Source organism: Penicillium rubens, assembly GCF_028828025.1.
Source record: "Penicillium rubens strain IBT 27055 chromosome Unknown utg000004l_segment0_segment0, whole genome shotgun sequence".
NCBI lineage: Eukaryota > Fungi > Ascomycota > Eurotiomycetes > Eurotiales > Aspergillaceae > Penicillium > Penicillium rubens.
In genome coordinates, this window is record NW_026890602.1 from 1844762 (window position 1) to 1864255 (window position 19494).

General features: G+C 51.1%; 11 protein-coding genes across 11 annotated transcripts; 5 read left to right on the forward strand and 6 right to left on the reverse strand.

Moving 5' to 3' along the window:
- Positions 1-112: 112 nt before the first annotated feature.
- N7525_010665 (uncharacterized protein) lies at positions 113-1870 on the forward strand (the record flags this gene model as incomplete). Its single annotated transcript, XM_002561347.1, has 1 exon — positions 113-1870. The coding sequence occupies one exon, from the start codon at positions 113-115 to the stop codon at positions 1868-1870; it is 1758 nt and encodes a 585-aa protein (XP_002561393.1).
- Positions 1871-2367: 497 nt separating this feature from the next.
- Positions 2368-4744, reverse strand: N7525_010666 (Zn(II)2Cys6 transcription factor; the record flags this gene model as incomplete). Its single annotated transcript, XM_061215177.1, has 4 exons — positions 2368-3615; positions 3661-4197; positions 4248-4275; positions 4347-4744. The coding sequence occupies 4 exons, from the start codon at positions 4742-4744 to the stop codon at positions 2368-2370; spliced, it is 2211 nt and encodes a 736-aa protein (XP_061067689.1).
- A 460-nt stretch (positions 4745-5204) lies between these two features.
- N7525_010667 (putative MFS aflatoxin efflux pump) lies at positions 5205-7066 on the forward strand (the record flags this gene model as incomplete). The annotated part of the gene is made up of 5 exons (XM_002561345.1): positions 5205-5372; positions 5434-5694; positions 5750-6085; positions 6133-6313; positions 6366-7066. The coding sequence occupies 5 exons, from the start codon at positions 5205-5207 to the stop codon at positions 7064-7066; spliced, it is 1647 nt and encodes a 548-aa protein (XP_002561391.1).
- A 481-nt stretch (positions 7067-7547) lies between these two features.
- On the reverse strand, positions 7548-9151 carry N7525_010668 (FAD-dependent oxidoreductase; the record flags this gene model as incomplete). The annotated part of the gene is made up of 2 exons (XM_002561344.1): positions 7548-8869; positions 8929-9151. The coding sequence occupies 2 exons, from the start codon at positions 9149-9151 to the stop codon at positions 7548-7550; spliced, it is 1545 nt and encodes a 514-aa protein (XP_002561390.1).
- Positions 9152-9975: 824 nt separating this feature from the next.
- N7525_010669 (uncharacterized protein) lies at positions 9976-10776 on the reverse strand (the record flags this gene model as incomplete). The annotated part of the gene is made up of 1 exon (XM_002561343.1): positions 9976-10776. The coding sequence occupies one exon, from the start codon at positions 10774-10776 to the stop codon at positions 9976-9978; it is 801 nt and encodes a 266-aa protein (XP_002561389.1).
- Positions 10777-11161: 385 nt separating this feature from the next.
- On the forward strand, positions 11162-12808 carry N7525_010670 (cytochrome P450; the record flags this gene model as incomplete). Its single annotated transcript, XM_002561342.1, has 3 exons — positions 11162-11343; positions 11400-12520; positions 12585-12808. 3 exons carry the CDS (start codon positions 11162-11164, stop codon positions 12806-12808), a joined length of 1527 nt encoding a protein of 508 aa, XP_002561388.1.
- A 148-nt stretch (positions 12809-12956) lies between these two features.
- N7525_010671 (SDR family NAD(P)-dependent oxidoreductase) lies at positions 12957-13817 on the reverse strand (the record flags this gene model as incomplete). Its single annotated transcript, XM_061215178.1, has 1 exon — positions 12957-13817. One exon carries the CDS (start codon positions 13815-13817, stop codon positions 12957-12959), a length of 861 nt encoding a protein of 286 aa, XP_061067690.1.
- A 346-nt stretch (positions 13818-14163) lies between these two features.
- tpcK (decarboxylase tpcK) lies at positions 14164-14815 on the reverse strand (the record flags this gene model as incomplete). Its single annotated transcript, XM_002561340.2, has 3 exons — positions 14164-14320; positions 14373-14569; positions 14633-14815. 3 exons carry the CDS (start codon positions 14813-14815, stop codon positions 14164-14166), a joined length of 537 nt encoding a protein of 178 aa, XP_002561386.2.
- A 231-nt stretch (positions 14816-15046) lies between these two features.
- On the forward strand, positions 15047-16399 carry tpcI (questin oxygenase tpcI; the record flags this gene model as incomplete). Its single annotated transcript, XM_002561339.1, has 1 exon — positions 15047-16399. The coding sequence occupies one exon, from the start codon at positions 15047-15049 to the stop codon at positions 16397-16399; it is 1353 nt and encodes a 450-aa protein (XP_002561385.1).
- A 140-nt stretch (positions 16400-16539) lies between these two features.
- On the reverse strand, positions 16540-17325 carry tpcG (oxidoreductase tpcG; the record flags this gene model as incomplete). The annotated part of the gene is made up of 1 exon (XM_061215179.1): positions 16540-17325. The coding sequence occupies one exon, from the start codon at positions 17323-17325 to the stop codon at positions 16540-16542; it is 786 nt and encodes a 261-aa protein (XP_061067691.1).
- Positions 17326-17959: 634 nt separating this feature from the next.
- On the forward strand, positions 17960-19231 carry N7525_010675 (Hsp20/alpha crystallin family protein; the record flags this gene model as incomplete). The annotated part of the gene is made up of 1 exon (XM_002561337.1): positions 17960-19231. One exon carries the CDS (start codon positions 17960-17962, stop codon positions 19229-19231), a length of 1272 nt encoding a protein of 423 aa, XP_002561383.1.
- Positions 19232-19494: the final 263 nt, after the last annotated feature.

Sequence of the window (19494 nt, forward strand, 5' to 3'; positions counted from 1 at the left end):
CTCTAATGCATCTATTCTCCACTTGAACGCCCTGGACTCCCCTGTCATCTCTTGAACCTCGATCAAACCCTCTTATCGTACTATCTGCTTTAGCTACAACCCGATCAGCAAGATGGCTTTCCAGGTCCCAACACAAGTCCCCCGGCGCACAACCTCCTATTCAAACCCTCAGCCACCCACCCTCGATATCCCCTCCTCCTTGCCGGAACAGCGTGATGACGACACTGCACAATGGGTCCTATTCTCCCCGACCGCTCGGACGCACACCACTTCAACCGACCGTACGCGCACTGTAGGTGCTTCTCGACTGAGTGACTTCGGCTCCTTCGCTGCAACCCAGTCTGCATCTGGCGTTGAGGGAGAGGCAGAGGACGAGAATGCTCTCGACGACCAACTCGACGAAGATGGAACCGAACTGGACAGCTTAGACGATGGACTGCACGCCTTTCGAGCACCAGAGCTGGCTCCGGTTTCCCCGATGCGGTTTGATCAGGGGCCGCCCGCGATGCTCCCGGCCCATGACGGACTAGGCAGTTTCCAGGCCTCGAGTCAGGCGGTACAAGATCAACTGTGGCGGCATGAGCAGTACAACCGCCAACGGCCCTCGTATGGCCATCTCCATCATCGACGTAACTCAAGTGTGCAGAGGCATCTAGACACAGTCGAGGAGGGTGAGGCAAATGTCGAAAGAGAACGGTGGCAGCGGATCGAAGAATGGCGCATGGACCAGAGCCGGGCTCTGTTGCAGGAGATCGAACGGGAAACCCGACAGAGGCGGACTAGTCTGACCAGCCGACCGAGCGTCCATCGTTCCGGCGATTACCGTTCACAAGGTCGTGCATCTGAGGGGCTCCCACGGGATATATCGCTGTCCAAGGACGTATCGGAGGATGAAGAGTCTTTCTGGCGCCGTATCACACGAACAGTGATCCGTGACCTGATCGGTATCGACGATTCCTTGCTTTCCGTGATATTCGGTGAGTCGCTGCCGCTGGACGCGCAGCCTCAAACCCAAGAAGATCCATTAGACATGGAAACGGTACTGGCTCGTGAACCAGAGCCGGAGTATAGCGATGCGCCGTGGCGGACAAAGATGCTTCAGACGATCGCCCATGAACTAGGGGTCCTTGTCCATCAACTTTGTGAACACCCCGGGGCATTTACAACATATTATCAAATGACTAAAGATATATCCGCCGAATATGCGGGGATGTCTCTCAACCGCCTGGCGGAAAGCGGAATCTCCCAGAAACCTGCCGAGTCCACCACATCCACGACCGCCGATACAACCGGCGAGTCCATGCTATCCCCACACTTCATGCCCACAATTCGAGACTCAAATAGAGAGCACGAAGCACAGTGGGGCATTGAAGATGACGATCCAAAGCGATCTGACGACATATCCGAATCAACAAAACTCAAACATGAAGCCGAGTACTGGGAACGCGGACTCGATGTAATGATGGTCTTCCGCTACCTCCGCAACCGCTTCGGCCGCCGAGGTTACATGCCCAATGAGACTCACGCACCAACCCCACCCCGCCGACCGCAAGATGCATCTCGGCGAGCAGCCATTATCCGGCAACACCACCCACTCGTAGCGCGAGCCCATTCCAGATCACAAACCCAGACCCGCCGTGCATCGCAATTATCCGGTGTATCAAACCCAGTGGGTGTCTCCTCGCCACTTTTACGACCGCATCCCCGGCGACCTGGATCCAGCTGCGCCAGTCAAAGCGCCAAACTCTCAGCTATTTCCAGTCGGCGGACAATGACAAGCTCTAGCCGGAACTACTGGGACATTGGCGGCAGCGAAAGCAACAGCGCCATTGGTGTTGGAGCTGGACTCGGCACTTGGGGTGAGGTGTGAACGATCGCGTACTTACAGAGTGTATGGTGCATCCACCATAGTGGCTAGATGGCAATGTTATTTCGGGGTATCGCTGGCTATATTCGGGAGCGAACTGTTTCATGATCATTTAACGAGCAATTTCTGGCTTCATCGGCCTTTTGATTATGCCTGTGGATTATGGTGTTGGGATTTGTTATTCTCGGTCTCTTCTCTTCATATATTCAAACTCGAAGATACAACATACAATCTTGTCATCAATTCATATTTTGATTAGAAGGTCAACTGGTGGTCTCAATTGGTTATGTTCGAATACTGAGGGCGACAACCTCTCTGAATGTCTATCCTTATCTGGATTTGCTCACTCATGTAGGGTACAACATGCAACCTGATAATGCTGCCCGTATAGAATGTCGAGCACATCTACCGGTGGCCAAATCCTAAATCCCTCAGCTTAATTGACGTAAGGAAGAATCATTAAAGTTTCGAGCTGTTGATGTCTGACACCTCACTGCTACCTAAGAGGAGTATCCCCTCCTTTGTGCATGCAACGCATTCCACTCCATAGTGTTCAAAATAAACTGATTCGCATCCACATCCATGGAGCCCGGGCCAGCCATCTCAGGATATCCCCACGGCCTCAAACTCGTAGGCATCTGCCGCCCATCGCCATAATTCATCATGGGGATATTGAACTCCATATCCATGGGCATTGACGGGTTATCCGCATTGACAGCGGGTGCACCACTTGGCTGCGCTGTGTCGGCATCATGTCCGAAATTCGACATCATCTGCATCAATTTGTTTCGGATATCCGACACAATCCGTGGTGCCACTAGGGGCGTCCCCTGTTGTCTGGCTACCTCTTCACGCGCCTTCCAAGCCTGAAAGACAATCCGAGAGAAGATGATAAAGAAGGGGCGATCGTCCTCCTTGGCATCCATCATGCGGACCTCGTAGTTGTTGCTCATCACCTCCCACACCCGGTCTGCATGCTCCTCGACGGGCCTTTTCTTCAACTCCTGGAGGAGGTGGACGTACGCGGGGAAGGGGAAGTGAAAGTGAACAAGCCACAAGTATCCCTTCGTGAGAGGTGACGTCATGAGGTTGGTGTCGCACTCTAGCATGCGCAGTGCGTAGGAAATGCCAACGTTGCGCTGTGTATCTGTCTGTTGCGTGGAGATTGTCGAGTATTGGGAGTAGTGTTGCAAGAGTCGATTCTTCGCCATGTAGCCCCGCATTGTCCAGATCGTCATGAAGTGCAGTGGGTTTTCTGGATTGCATGATGCCAAGTATTTCTCCTCTATTGTCTTCTCTAGAGTTATAGCCCGTTCCATTTCGTCTATGGCAGTAGACCCAGGGGCGATCGCGGTCAAAAAGGGATTGGTTAGATCGAGGTGGAAGACACTATGACGGACAAAGTCGCCGAGCTCACTGGCCACAACGGCAAAAAGCATCTCTGTTGGTCTGTCGTTTGGTGCGGGTGGAGTTTTGATCTCTAGCTGAAGTTCGAAATCACTCACATTAAGAGGAATGCGGCAGTCCCACGTAGGAGCCAGCGACGTGGTCTTATAATCGGCCATCTCGCAGATGCGATTATCAAAGATGATCAGAGACCACCATAGTCTTCGACGCATCTCCGCCTCTAGAGCGGAGCATTTACCGTACGTTGACTCATTGTGAATACCAATCCGCTGACCAATTCGTATAGCAACGCTAAGCATTGATGAAAGAGAAGTAGGGTCCGTGTCAGGTCTGATCGACACCTAGAAAAATCAGCGAGTGTAGAGAGATCGATTTGACACACCTACTAGGTATAGATATAACGCGGTTAGGCATTCCCGGTCACTAGATTGTAGAATACAACAACTCCGTAACGCTTGCTGGCATGCAGACTGATACGCTGTTAATAGATGCTTTTTAGCATATCCGAACAAAGCACTGCATTGATCCTCGGTGAGACTGAGAATGGAGACGCTATAAATACTAAACATCAATGCTTCTAATGTGGGATTGACGTTGGATATATCGCTAGCAGCATCGATGATACGCGTTTGAAGTGTGGGAGTGTGCGTGACTTTGAGAAGAGGATTGACGTTGTCCAAGTAGATCTGCCAAAGCCTGAAGATCTGTACCTGGGTCGGATGAGAAGCAGAAAGGTTATCGACGTTCGCTGCCGGTGAACCGAATAATAGGTGGTGGTGGTGGTCGTTGCTTTTGCCTTGAAACGTATGGTTCCATGCCTTCTTAATTACCGCGTGGCGCAGATCATCGTTGTCGCCCAGGAACCCATTGTCGTTTTCATCATCTTCGTCGTCATTTTCGTCATCATCCTTGGGATCTGGGGTCTTTACCAAATGTCAGTGAGCCCCACGATCATTCGTAGAGTCGATCATACCTTTTGACTCATAGCATGCCACAGATTCCTGCCATATGATTAGCCATCACGAAGTACGCTCGGGCGTCTGCACTAAAAGAACAAGATAGAGTGTCGTACAATGATTTAGACTTGGCTGCTTTGTTTTCTTTTACGGGGCGACAGTCCCGAACAGGAAGTGTATTTTCCGACCGAACAACATCCGGAAGTTCATCTCGCTCACCCTCACTTGGAGACCTACGGCGGTCTCTAGTAGCCGTGTGGAGAGGGTCGAATTTGATGTTATGCTGGCGAAGCAGGCTCTCATAATGTCTTAGGCGCGCCAGAAGGTCTCTCTCGGGAAACCTCCGGCGTCGCTGGCGGATTGCTTGCTCGCACTGCTCACCAGCACGTATACAGTTGGCGCACGGGAATGTACGATCACACTTGATCTTGCGTTGCTGACACAGAACGCAGGCCAGCACGCGCCGAGACTTAAAGGTGGTTGTCTGTTCAGATGGAGAGATCGGCGTCGCCATTATTTGAGTCTATAGATCCTGTTGCAGCAGTAACGCTGTTAATAGATCTCGGACCCCGAATCCCGGATCCCGGGTTGGTTTGGGGAAGAAGGAAAGGGAAGAGAGAAAGAGGGAAAGGGAAGGAGGAAGTCGGGGTTTATAAGATCCGAGACGCACGCTACGTACTCCGTACTTGCTAACCTTCGCACTTTCTAATCCCCGACCATCATGTTGATCTTGCAAAATGCGAAATCACCGGCCATATTTTGCCCCTTGGGGCCCTTTAAATATGGCCCTTTAACTATGGGTGTTCTCATTCTTAATTCTGGATAATATTATCCCTCGAGCATTAGCCGATTGATCGTGTCTTGGTTGGTGAAGCTACGGATACCACAATCACCATATCTCCTCCACGTATTTCCAACTCTGACAACATCCCACTACGGTAGACGCTCCAGAGTTGATGAAGGAACATAGCGAGATGGCTACCAATGCATCTGTCAAAGACGATGGCCCAGACAAAGCTAGAGGCCATCCAGGTCCTCCAGGCCCGCCCGAAAACCAGTCCACATTTAGGGTTGTATGTTTGATCGTCTCGGCTTTTGTTGCCATGTTTCTCGTCGCGCTTGACAGAACAATTATCTCGACGGTATGTGTATCATACAATTACTTCAGCACAGTTCTAGTGCTAAGTTCTGCACAATTGACAGGCTATACCTAAAATCACCGACGAATTCAACTCCTTCGATGACGTTGGCTGGTATGGAAGCGCCTACTTGTTAACATGCTGCGCGTTCCAACTCCTATTTGGCAAGCTTTATAAGCTCTTCTCTATCAGAATCGTCTTCCTTGCCAGCATTCTAGTGTTTGAGGTTGCCTCTGCTATCTGTGGGGCGGCTCCGAATTCAGTCGCCTTTATAATCGGAAGAGCAATATGTGGAGTTGGCGCTGCTGGTATTCTCGCTGGAACAGTACGTGACCCTAGTCCTATCCTCTTTGTACCATTTGCTGACAGATGGGTCTTAGATAATGTGCATCATTCATTCCGTGCCTCTCCAAAAGCGTCCACAAATTCAGGGATTGTTCGGGGCCCTTTTCGGTATTGCCTCTATCGTGGGTCCTTTGATTGGCGGTGCCTTTGCATCTAATGTGACGTGGAGATGGTGCTTTTATGTAAATTTGCCCATTGGTGGCGCGGCAATGGTCTTTATTGCTTTCTGCCTCAAGATCCCTAAGCAAGATACAGCGAGAGTCTCATGGACGGAGAAGCTGCTACAACTGGATTTCTTCGGCACTACACTTCTGGTATCTGGTGTGGTCTGTCTGGTATTGGCACTTCAGTGGGGAGGCCAGACCTACGCTGTAAGTTATGTGCACTATTGTTTTCGACCACAATTGACAGTTTCTAGTGGAGAAATGGCCGCGTCGTGGCTTGTCTGGTTCTCATGAGCGTCTTACTTCTTTCTTTTGTTACTGTTCAGGTCCTCCTTCCAAAGACAGCGACGCTCCCACTGCGCATCTTTTCCCAGCGCAGCATCATTTCAGCCTTCTGGCAGACACTCTGCGTCGGCTCTAGCAACTATATATTTGGTAAAAGCACCGCACTACCTAGTAACATGCCCTGTTATTGACTTAATCATAGTGTACTTCCTCCCGATCTGGTTCCAAACCATCAAAGGCAGTTCGGCCGTGGAATCCGGCATCCGCCTGCTACCAATGATGATATCAATGGTCGTCGGCTCAGTCAGTGGTGGAATCACAAACTCCAAAATCGGATACTACACCCCACTAGCTATCGTCGGATCCTGCATCATGTCCGTCGGAGCGGGCCTGCTCACCACCTTTCACGTGGACACCAGCGAGGGAAAGTGGATCGGCTATCAGATAGTTTACGGAATCGGTCTGGGCTTGTGTTTTCAAGTTCCCAATCTCGCCGCTCAGACCGTTCTTCCGAAGCCTGACGTGCCATCTGGGTTAGCGCTAATGCTTTTCGGTCAGATGATCGGGGCCGCCGTCTTTGTCTCAGTTGGGGAGAATATCCTGGCCAATCAGCTCGTGAAGAGACTTTCCGGGCTGCCGGGCTTCAACTCCCACCTTGTTACCTCCGGGGGTGTCACGGAGCTGCTGAATACAATGCCGGCTGATCTGCACGACACGGTTCTCCATTCTTACAATGATTCTCTGCGGAAGGTGTTTCAGGTCGGTATGATCATTTCTTGTCTGACAGTACTAGGTGCGGCTACTCTAGAGTGGAAGAGTATCAAGAAGGGACAGCCAAAGTCCGATGCCGAGGATAAGGAGCCGGCTGGAGAGGGAAAGAGTGCAGAAGCGGAGGGCAAATAGATACCAGGGGGACTTTACCGTATTTGACCACTTGGATTGGGATTGATATAGTCCAGTTTCTTTAGCTAGTTTTATACAATTGTAATTTAGTTCCATGAAGATAGTCGTTTGTATGACTGACCGTGTGATTGAACGATCGAGAGTAGGAGGTTCTTTTATGTCGGTTGTCAATATTATATTCGCTTCATTACTAACTATCGAGAGACTCAAGGACAGTGTTCATTTTCAAGAAGTCCAGATCGCCATGTATTCAGTATCCGATCGGAATAATTGACCGCATCTAGCTTCCTAGGTTTTCCTCAATCGGTATGAAACGGAATAAACTTGGCATGTTACGCAACAGGTCTGTATGAGCGTTAGAGCGAAGCAGTCAAAAGACAGATTGACTACTTCACCAGCGGTCCTCGACCTGGTTGTTTGCTTACTAGAACCTCTTCACTCGAAGTATTCTAATACAACCCTAACGCTATACCGCTTCTAACTAATCCCAATCACCGTCTAACAGATCCGCAACCTTCTTTCCAGCCAAAATATCCGCATGAATTTCCTCAATCGTCCACATCTTGAATTCATGGCCAGGAGGGAAGTTGGTATTCACAAAGTCGGTCCCCAAAACAAAATGCGAAAACGCCTGCCCATACTTCTCGTAGACATACGCCTCAGGATCGTGCTGGAATAGCCACTTAGGGAACCTCACCTTGACCTTCTCGGGATCCTTCTTCAGAACCTCATCCATGTCAACGGCACCGAGGTTCTCCGAATTGACAAAAGACATCTTCTGCACACAGCTAACCCGTTGATATCGGAGTAGATTGTAGATGCGGGCTCCTAGAGGTGCACCACCTGGAGTGCCCCCTGAGCACGCGAGTTGCAAGCAGGCCGCCAGTGTCACGGCATCCTCGATAGCCAGTGTTCCGCCGCTGATGGAGGCAGGAACTGTGGTATGTGCCGCGTCCCCGACCTGCACCACCCGGCCACCCTTAGACGTCCACCGTTGGCGAAGATTCCGCCACAGCAACGGCCAATGCACCGTTGCGCCCTTAGGCGTGTTACGGACCAGCCCTTCGATTGCGGGATTCCAGCCTGGAACACGGTGAAGCACCTCCAGAACCTCCGCCGGGTCCACGTCCGGGTCCCATGACTCGATCGGCTCATTCCCGCCCGGCTGGAGGAATTTATCCCGCGGCGTAAGCCCGTACGCCACAAAGTCCGGCGATATAAAAAGTCCCAGATGCATGCCCGGGCCGATCCAGAACTCATGGTTTGAGCCACCCTGCTCCACAAGCTCGCCCCACCGCGCTTTGAATGCTGGATCTTGCAGCGCTAGCTCCGTCGGGAGCGCCGCTCGATACACGGACATGCCACTTGATCGCGTGGGAACGTGATCTCCCGCAATGAGCAGGTCTGAACGCGTCTTAAAAGCATCGGCCGCGACGACAAGGTGCGCGACGCGGACGCTGCCATCCTCCGTGACAACGCCCGCGACATTAGCGGCCTCGTCCTCGAAGTACCGTTCTACGCGCTGCCCATATTCGACCTTTAGGCCCACGCGGGCGACCTGACGTAGCAGCATGCGATAGAACTTCCGACGGACCTGATGCGGGGCCACGTGGGGTAGGTCTTGTCGCTGGGCGAGATGCTCCGGGCTATTATATCCCAAAGTGGTTGGCCCTAGGATCAGGTCACCATTATGGCGCCGGTAGTACATCACACTGTCTGACTGATCTTCTTCGAGGTCTCGACAGATATCGGGCCAGTGGCGGAGGGTAGAGATGGCGGAAGGCCCAATGACGATGATATCTCCTATCGATTATCAATGATCAGTTATATGCCTCGGTCATCCATTTAGGCCAACAACGAACCAGTATAGACAGGGCCCTGGCTTCGTTCCAGGATTCCTACAACATTGTGTCCCTTTCTCCAGCATTCAAGGGCTGTGATCAACCCAGCTAGACCTGCCCCGACAATCAGGACATTGAGGTACGTATCTGGAGATCGCTTTGGCAACTGGCTCGCGGTTGACGACCACTTCTGGGGATTGAATTCATCTTTATCCCCGTGTGAAAGATAACCATTTGACACCATTTTGTATATATAATTTGACTATGATCCCAATTGCGGGATGAGGACATCAGTGAGGCACGGTGCGAATCATATATGTAAATCATACATGTGTATGGTCTGCCCGGAAGCCTAGTCGGACCGTCGGGTATTTTGTTGCTGTACCCCGGGCCATTTCTTTCTACTTCGGGAAATCTCAACATCCCGGCGTCATGGCAGATTGTCGGCGATTTATGCCCCGAAGCCTCGTAAAAAAGAGAACTATTGCCTCCACGCAGTTAGCACAATCTCACTGTGCCTACCACTTATATATTCCGGTTTGTTTAACGAATGAATGATTTCTAAAAATACATTTCTCAACGTCCACCCGCTGAACCATCCAAAGGGGTGCGGAGGCCTCATAGCCCTAGAAGCTGCCAATGAATATAATCTTCTTTTCTTGACCAATCTCCTTTAAGTGTCCTACTGATATCTGACACCTGATCTATATATGACTGAAGTTCAATTAGAGCCGGCTTTTAATGGGGATATAGAAGACTCGCAATGAAGCAGACCTAGTCTCGCAGTATACCCGAACCGTGGGTATTTTACGATTAGAGAACCCGATGGAACTCCATCTGGCAGTACATAGCACAAGTACAAAAATAGTTTCCCTGGGAATCGAACCCAGAACCTTTCCGGAACATACGCTAGTCGCGCTTGTTAACGGAAAATCATAACCGCTAGACCAGGAAACTGTTAACAGTCTACCTGGCAGTGTACATGGATACAAGCGTCTTCTCCTGCCACGGTACGCTTCCTTGGAACAGTTCGACAGCAGAGCGGCTGATCCTATATCGATAACTCAATCACAGCCATTTTTTATTCCCAAAGTGACTGACAAAAGCCCCACCATAGGTTTCCACCGTCGCTCTGTCAATGACCTCCAGCTGCATCCTCACACTCTCCTCCATAGTGACTGGGCCTGTGAAGTGTGGCGCGTACGATTTCAATTTGTCGGCCATTTTCCGCCTTCCCTCTGCTTCGTGTACCGTTGGTGTCATGTCTGGCTTGGATACAACGCCGGGACTGATCGCCATGAAAAGTATCCCGTCCGTAGCTCCAAGCGCTGCGTGGTACTTGGCCATGAGAAGGTTGGCCGCGGCCTTGGAAACGGAATAGGGGGTTGCATTATCAATAGCGAAGCGGCTGACAAAATCCATGTCTGACAATAGCGTCGAGATAAGCATAACCTTTTTTTCTCTCCCTTTTCGAATAAGTGGTAGGAGTGCGTTGATTGTATGTGCCACCCCTACGACATTTGTTCTGCATGAATCTAGGATGTTCTCTTCCAAGACCTCTGGGGATAAATCCACAATGGAGTTGAATGCGCTGTTCGGGCTTAGGATTGCGGCGTTGTTGATCAGGATGTCTAAACTTCCACCGGTGATCTTGCTGACTTGCTCGGCAACGGTCTGTAGGGCTTTGGCGTCGGTGATGTCCGCACAGACAAGGTGCACATTGGTGAGGTTATCATCGACCAGTCGATTTTGGGTTGTATCTTTGTTGCGGACCAAGCCAATGACAATATTTGCAGGATTGGAGGAGAGTTGCTTAAGCCAGGCGTAGCCCAACCCTCGACTGGCGCCCGTGATGAGATAGGAGGGCATGATGCGGGTCTGGGTGAACAATGGACAAGTGCGGCAGATAGTTTCTTGTATTATTTCAAGCCTTTTAATGTATTATTTTTGCATTTATTGCAGTGGAAAATCGCTGATTGCCATTGGACTTTATCATTGGGTGGTCGGGCTATTGTTATCGGGGATACGAAGTATACCGGGGCCCGGTCTTACTCGCAAGTCCCAACAGTGATTGGATGGACTCAGTATTAGGAATATAAGTAAACACCCCGATCCCCGACCATTTGATGAGGTTCGATCCATACCTGGCAAGCCATCGAACACTAGCTCGATTATGCACTAGATTAGATGCAGTTAAAGGATACATAAGCTGGTGAAAATCACCCTACCAGAAATCGGCATTCATCCATTGGACATGGATCTATTGTACACAGCGCCAGTGAAGGCCGTACTCACGGCTCTTGTCACAACTTTGGTACCTTTCTTGGCTTATGTCGTGTTCCTATCGTATACCCCAACAGTTGACAAGAAGTCACCCGAATTCACACCAAACACTGTCCTACTCGTGGGCTCCTGGGGTTTCTTCACCCAGAAATGGTAACCCCCTATCTTCCCTTTACTTGTCGACCCGAGGCACTAATTAGAACATACAGGGCCTTCTGGAAAGACTGTGTTGCCAAATCCAAAAAAGGCCACTTCAGCTTTTGGCTGGGCAAGATCCATGTCGTGGGGGTATCTGGCGCAGCAGCCCGCAAGGTCTTTCTCGATAACCATGACTTCGACTTTGTGCGCGGAGCTACTCTTGTTGGCCATGGACCGGACTTCGTCCCTCCTCTTCACGAAATCTTCCACCCCAACTATCAAAACGGCAGAAGCTACTTCCAGCGTCGGTTAGTTGACTTGCAAAAGTCGGAGCAGCTGGCCAAACATCTGCCCAGTGTGACGAGGGATGCTCGAGTGGCCTTTGAGGCCCTTCGTAACAACCCCTCTGGAATTATGAACCCAACAGATGCATGCTATAGGTTAGTCGTGCAGCAGGCTTGTCGCGTCGTGTGCAGCGATGAAATCTCAGACAACCCTAAGCTGCTTGCAAAGTGCCAGGACGTCCTGACACTGCTGATGCACACTAGCAGCATCCACACAGTTGCACTTCCGTATCTGCCATCGATTGCCAAGATGAAGCGCCGATGGGGAAGATACGGGCTGAGCACTATCGTGACCCCGATCGTTAAGCGACGGCTACAGAAGGGAGCCACGCGCAGGGAGGACATTGTTCAGCATATGGTTGATAGCGGTGATTCACAAGAATGGATGGTCAACTTCTTTATCAGCATCCTGTTTATTGCCTCCGCCAATGCGGGGTATCTGTGCGGCGCTATGTTAAATATTGTCGCCCACCACCCACAATGGCAAGCCAGGATATACAGCGAGATAAAAGCTGTCGCTGAGGCGCATTCAAATAGTTCCAAGGCACCATTAGTGGATCAACTCGACAGCATCCCGCTAGACGCGTGGGAAACATTCTTCCCTTCCATTGACCTCTGTTTCAAGGAAGCCATTCGCATGTGGGTTGCGTTCCCAATGATCCGTCTCAACATGGCTTCGCAGTCGGTTGCAATCCCAGGCACAGATGAGGTCATTCCTGCGGGCACATTCGCGGCCTACAACACTACCGAAGTTCACTTCAACCCAGAGCTGTACCCAGATCCATACAAGTACGACCCCGATCGATTCCGCGAAGGTCGGGAGGAGTTTAAGAAGGAGGCTTACGGGTGTAAGTTGTGACTCATAATTTCCGGGTTGGAATTCTATATGCTTACCTAGGTAATCGGGTATAGTTGTCGGCTGGGGTCAAGGTCGCCACCCCTGCATGGGTATGCGGTGGGCCAAGATACAGCTAAATATTATGCTTGCGTATGCCCTTGCGATGTTTGAGTGGAGCGGATGCGATGAAAATGGACAGCCTAGCACTCATTTTGACCGCAAGACAGATCTAAATGCCGTGGCCCCGAGTTTACCTGTTGGGCTGTTTTGCAAATATGTCTCGAGGAACGAGGCTTGAGGGCCGGCGAAGCCGCAAACTGCGGTAGGAAGAGGTGTCAGGTTTATGAATTACTTTGCAAGATAAACAGTACATGGATGACCCAAATTAAACAATGTGCTTGCAAAGGCACAAACATTAAGGAAGGCCGAGAATACTTTCTATCCCCTTATACCACCAAACCAATGGTCAAGAAGCTCCTATCCTCACTCAACCTGTCCTTCAACATAATCAACTCATCGACATCCCAATTTGCCCACACATACCTCCCATTCAAGAACCCACTCTCCGGACCCGCTAACCAAACCGCAAAGTGCGCAGGGAGGTTGATATCCTCCCACACCCGCGCATCCTCCGCATAATGTTCTGCGACAGACGGGGTATAAAACACGCCAGGGTGGAATGAGAAAACTCGCACCGCTTCACTCTCCCTCTCCCAAGCGAAATGTTGCATCACCTGGGTAATAGCTGCCTTACTAGGCCCGTACCCCACGCGAAACGGACTTCTCGTCTGCGCCGCCGCGGATGTAATATTGATGATCGTCTTCGTCCCACCCGCTGGTAATGGGGTTTCCAGGTATGCCTTGGTGATATTGAATGGTGCGATGACGTTCACATCGAATGCATCCTGAATTTCCTTAGCGCTGACCTCAGTCGCTTTGACCTGTCGGTGCACGACAGCCGCACATAGTACGAGCACATCGACCGTGCCCAGGTCCTGTAGGATATTGGTCATGCGTATGCTATCCGTAATGGAAGCTTGGTAGATTAGGATTTCTGTCGAAGGGTACGCGGCTTCGAGTTCTGATTTGGCTTGGGCCTGCGGTCCTTGGGAGCGGGATATGATGGCGATGCGCGCGACGTTGGCTTGTGCGAATGCTTTGCAGATGCTGTAGCCAACGCCTGAAGAACCGCCGGTGACGAGGATAGTCTTGCCAGCGCCGTTGAAGCCATGGTGTTGGGAGATGCGGTCATAGGTTTGCGAGTGATATGTCACGGTTGGACGAGGAAAAGACTCCAATTTGGACATCTTTTTTTTCTGTGGCCTGGTGGGAATAATAGATTGACTAGGAGACCTAGACAGCGGATGTATAGGACTCTGTGGCCTTCGGATTCCGACTCACTATACCCGGGCTAAGGTCTGAGCACTGATAACAATGATTCGCCTTTGTCCCGATTGATCACCCGTTTATTTCTGAGATTTCGGGTGTTTAGATTGGCCAATGCAAAAAGAGATATAGCTGGTCGTTACCCTGAGATCTCTCGGATACACCTGGGTATCAACGATAGCAACGAGACCCGCTACTCCTGATACTCCAATAAACATTAAACTCTTTTTCCACAGGCTCGAGAACACGGGCATTGGATATTGACTCCTATTTTGTGAAGAATATATACGCCCCAAGAACAACAGTCATGACTAAAACAGATTTAGACACGAGACTTGAGACTCCCTGGGAATCACTCGGAAACTCCAAGCCGTCACGCACAGCTCCATCATTAATCCATTCCTCGATCCAGCCAACGGTCATCCTAGATGTTGTTAGTTCGAATTATTCTTCTCGGGTAGACCTGCTGTATATACTGGCTCCGCGTTGTATCTGCAAAGTTCTCGTGGTCGCCAAACAAATGCTCTTTATAATACGGATCCTCCTTCATCATCCTGTAGTGTTCAACACTCTCAAACACTACCTGACTGAAACAATCATACTCGGCAATATTCGACATTTGGCGATCGTAAATCCGGTTCATCATCAGACGAGTTTGCGTGGGATTGTGAATCTACATGGCTTTAGTCCCGATCCGAAAATAAGTCCTAAAGAAGGTTTGTTATTGGTTACATACCACTGTCCATCGTTTGACACCATACTTAACCATAAGATCCTTCGTCAGGGGTGCCGAGACTTGGACCATATGCCGACGATATGCTTCTTCGGTCATCCCGGGCTTTCGATAGCCCAGGATGGTCAGACAAAGATACCGGCTGGGTGGAAGACCGGCCGATTCTGTCCCAATTGTTGTAGCCATATTTCTGGTCGTACGATTCGTGCAAGGTCTTTGTAAATAATGTACTTAAAATAACCCGAATATATAGATGGATCGGTGTATTTGCGTAGTTCGGGTTCCGGGTCTCACTGCCCGCGTTCTCAATTTCCGATGTAGGTTGCATGATGATATCGTCAAGTTTCTCGGTAGTATATAGATCCCAAACCAAAATTGAAGGCAAAATTAACCACTGCAAGAAACAGAAAACACAACATGGGCTCCATCCAAACTGCCACATCAATCCCACAGATCGGCTTGTCCAATGAGCACGTCGGCATCCTAGGCGATGCGCTCGTCGACAGCGCCTCAATTCAGAAAGCCAACCGTCTGCTCCAAAAGAACCACGAAGAATGGCACATGTTCTTCCGCGATCGGGCGGGCCACAATCACATCGCACACTCCATCCTCACCTGTCTAGCCCTGGGTGGCGCGCCCGAAGACATCCAGCGCGCCTACGATGACGGCGTGGGCATTCAGCGCCCGATTCCCGAAGTCGACGCGGTGACCGTCGATAAACTTGCCGATGAAGAGTTCTTCTATCAAACACTGGGAACGATCACGCAGTACACCTCCTTCCTCGTCTTCTTCCAGCATCAGATGGAGGAACACGGCTGGAAGGAAACCGTAAACAAGTACGTCTTCTCGCGCAGCAAAGTAGCCGAGAAGATGCTCGCCAGGCTCTACGAGGGCGCCTACCACCCCATCATCCACCTTGGCCTAGGTATCGAATTCCAGCAACCCGGCATCATCGCTGAAGCCCTTGCGCAAGCTGCTGCCCACGACGACAGCCACATCAGCACACTTTTCGAAGCATGTGAAGCGCAGGCAGGCATTGCCTACCCACCCGCAAACCCTAAGTCGCTCATTCAGCTCCTCAACGAGACACGCGCCAACGAGACTATCCGCACCGCTCCGCGCTGGGAGGACTTCGGGAACAAGATGCGCGACGGCGTTGTCGGCCGTGCAAATTTGGAAATGGCATATATTGCCTCTCAGTTTATTGTCAAACCCGAGGACTTGGAGCGTCGCACGGCAGAAATGATTAGTGTATGTGCATATATGGCTGGTGCAAGCCAGCGCCCGGCCCGGAAGAGGAAGATCGACTTCTTCTACATGCACACGCTCACCAGCTCAATCTTCTTCAGTGTGCTCATCAAGCAAGATTGGATTAAGATTGAGGACCGGGTCCGGCTGGTCGAGTGGAAGGGGAGGCTGGATCTGGCCTGGTATGTTGTGAGTGGCTCGGCGGAGTTGTATGAGGACGCGGTGACGGGGTACCACAATGATTTCAGTGCGGAGATGGGGTGGAAGGAACTCTATGCCGCCGTCAATAAAGAGCACGATGATGGGCATGTGGCTAAGATGATCCGCGCGTTGAAGAATGGACAGGAAGCGTCCCGTCCATTTGAGGAAAAGCATCCCGATGTGTTTGTCGTCAAGGGTGACATGTGGTTGAAGATCGCGCGGATGGCATTGGATACCACCAAGGACTGTCAAACGGATCAAAAGTTTGTCAACTTTACGGGCTTTGATATGGGATGGAAGCTTCGCCCTGATCTTGCTTAGTGTATTGAATCAAGCCGTTTTCTAGTCAAGTACTATTTGAATATGTAAGCATATTTATGGATGAAGATCGGTTTCGCGCTCATCGTTTGAATTATATTGGCTTCGAGCAGTAAAGGCTATACAAAACAACCATTCCATAGCTAACTCGGCCCAGTAGAAGGCAAATACGCATGTAGAAATGGAAAGAAATGCCTGGCCAGCCCGGTCGCAAGACACAAGGGCGTACCCGAAGGGAACTTGGCCGAACCATTCGTGTTGACCACACTCACGTTCTTCATCTCATACTTACCCTCCTTGTCGTCGGCCGCTTCGATCATTGCCGCCGCTAAATCCAGATACGAAATGAACGATTCATCATGGTCAAGGTTGAGCTCATGACCCCGTTGCACGTCAACCGCCAACCCACCCGGCTTGATGAAAATCGTCGACACCAAATCCTCTTGCTGCCGAAGATAGACCTCCGTTCTGCGCAGATCCTCGTAGACATGTGAGGCTGCCGTGCGGAGGATAGGACGGAACCACCACGGCATGTGCCGGCTCAGATGGTCGTCGATTGTCCCCGAGGAGAGGAGGAGGATCCTGGGGATTGCGCCGAGCTGGCCATGAACCTTCAGTTTCTCAATCGCAGAAATGATGCTCTTCGCTGTGTCCAGACCGACGTGGCAGCCAGGGATATTGTCGTTTGTCGTTACCACGTGGAAGATAGCGCGGGTGTCGCGGATGCATTCGGCCAGAAGATCGATATCGTAGATGCTGCCTTCGAAAATATTCACGCGCTTGTTATCGGTGATTGTGGGGAATTTTTGAATCAATTTGGTCGTGCTACGGCAGTAGGCATTGACTTTTGCATCTTCGGTTCGCAGGAGGTTGTCGATGAGAGCAGTGCCGCAATTTCCTGTGGCGCCGAGGATAGCGTAGGTGGGCATAATGAACAGAAGCACTATAGATTGGTCGGCGCGTTTTCTTTCTGCCTGTCCTTCGACAGGTCCACAATTTTATCAATCATATTTCTTCCCCGACTATGCGATTCGGGTTTCGGACATGGATGCCAAGTATGAGAATCGTCGGGATATAGTACGCCGTGGGGTAGTTCGGGGAGTAGCTTGTCCGATTCTTTGTTATACTTATACTCGCATTATCCATCAGGGGAAAATCCAGGAAAAGGGGCCAGGTTCAATGCCCCTCGGGTAGTACAATGTCCGAGCAAATTTACCCAACAGTAACAGACTGGCTATTGACAGCTCGGGGGTGAGCATGTCCGGCGGCCTTCCGGTGGGGCAAACCACCTTACTGTTATTGGTTGGACGTTTCCGCGATCCCCACTTGGCGGCGCCACAGATCCACCTGTACCACATTATGGCAAAGCCAATTTCTGTATACCAATATACAACATAGAGGACTAGGAAGTCCATTTTAGAATCTGGCTGCCTGCAAGCACTCACTATATAAGAGGAGGAGAAACAGTATGACTTTAAATCCTCATAAATTACCAATCCTACAGTCTTTCTCACTACAATACTATTAACCCGCCCCGATCAAACGTTTGTCTCAACTTCAACCATGTCCATCCGAGCTCTCAACCAGAACTTGCCCTCCTTGGACTCTTCCGCAAACGCAAAAAGTCAGGGCCCCTCTCACCCTTTCTTTCCTGTCTATGGCGCAGGGGACCATCCTTATCCCAACCCTACCTGGTCTGTAAAGGCTGGCAACGGTGATGTCGGCCGTCCAGGCCATCCCTACCCATCTCCGTGGGCGCAAGCCGACGACGAAGTCCAAGGTAACGAAGCCAACGACGAAACCGGTGACCTCACTACCTCTCGCAGCCCGTATCCGTACCCGGGTCCCGCAGAAGGTCACCCACCATACACCTTTCCTGGTCCCTCTGACGGCCGCAAGCCATACATTTTCCCGGGCTACGCTCAGCAGCCGCACACCTACCCTGGCCCTCTTCCATGGCACCAGCCACACGCCTATCCAGGGCCTGGGGAGGGTAGAAAGCCATACCCTTCCCCCTGGGATGACGACAAGGCCAAGCCCTCTCCTCGCAAGCCCTACCCCTACCCTGGACCAGCCGGTGGCCACAACCCACATTCCTATCCCGGTACGGTCCCATGGAGACAGCCCTACCCCTCCCCATGGGAAGAGGATGACAAGCACAAGCCGTCCGCTCCTCCTCAACCGTATCAGTTTCCTGGTGGGTCGCATAGCGCGGCTCCATTCCCCCAACAACCGTACAAATACCCAGGCAACCCTCACAGTGCGACTAATTTCCCTCAGCCATACCCATTCCATGGCGGCCAACACGGACGACACGGTGAAGGAGGATGGGGCGGACACGCCTCCTTCGGCCAGCCACATTTCGGTGGCCCTTCATCTGCCAGGCTCGGGCGAGGGGGCTTCGAAGCTCCCCACATGTCCCACGGCCCCTGGGCATTCATCCAACAAGCCCCCTTCACATTTCCGTCCACTGGATCCGACAAATACAAGCCCGAAGTTGATGTATTCGACACCCCTGAGACATTTCTGATTCACGTGCCCCTTCCTGGCGCCAAGAAGGAAGATATCGAAGTAAACTGGGACCCGAAGGCGGTGGAACTCAGCATCACTGGAGTGATCAGCCGACCTGGCTCTGAGGACCTGGTCAAAACGATTGCGCTGGATGAGCGGAAGGTTGGGGCATTTGAGCGCAAGGTGCGATTGGGGAACCCAGCCAATCCGCCCAAGGTAGATGGGGATGCTATTTCGGCCAAGTTGGAGGATGGAGTTCTTGTTGTTGAGGTACCGAAGACGGAGCCAGATGATGTTGAGGTTAAGAAGGTTGAAGTTGAGTGATTGCTGGTTGGAGATCGCATCGGGCTTTCAGGTAGATAGGACAGTAATTGTACAGTATTTTCAGTATTTTTGCGTCTACTTACCTTGTGCAACCATTTGAAGCATAAGGTATCAAATATCTTAGGGCTTCTGTACCTAACGTAACCCAGCTGTTGTAACTCACCCGCTATATGATATATATCTCGTAGGCACTGCTGATTTTGGTTACAGAAATGTTGTGCATGGGTCAGTACATATGTAGATTAAGGGACTTGAATATAACT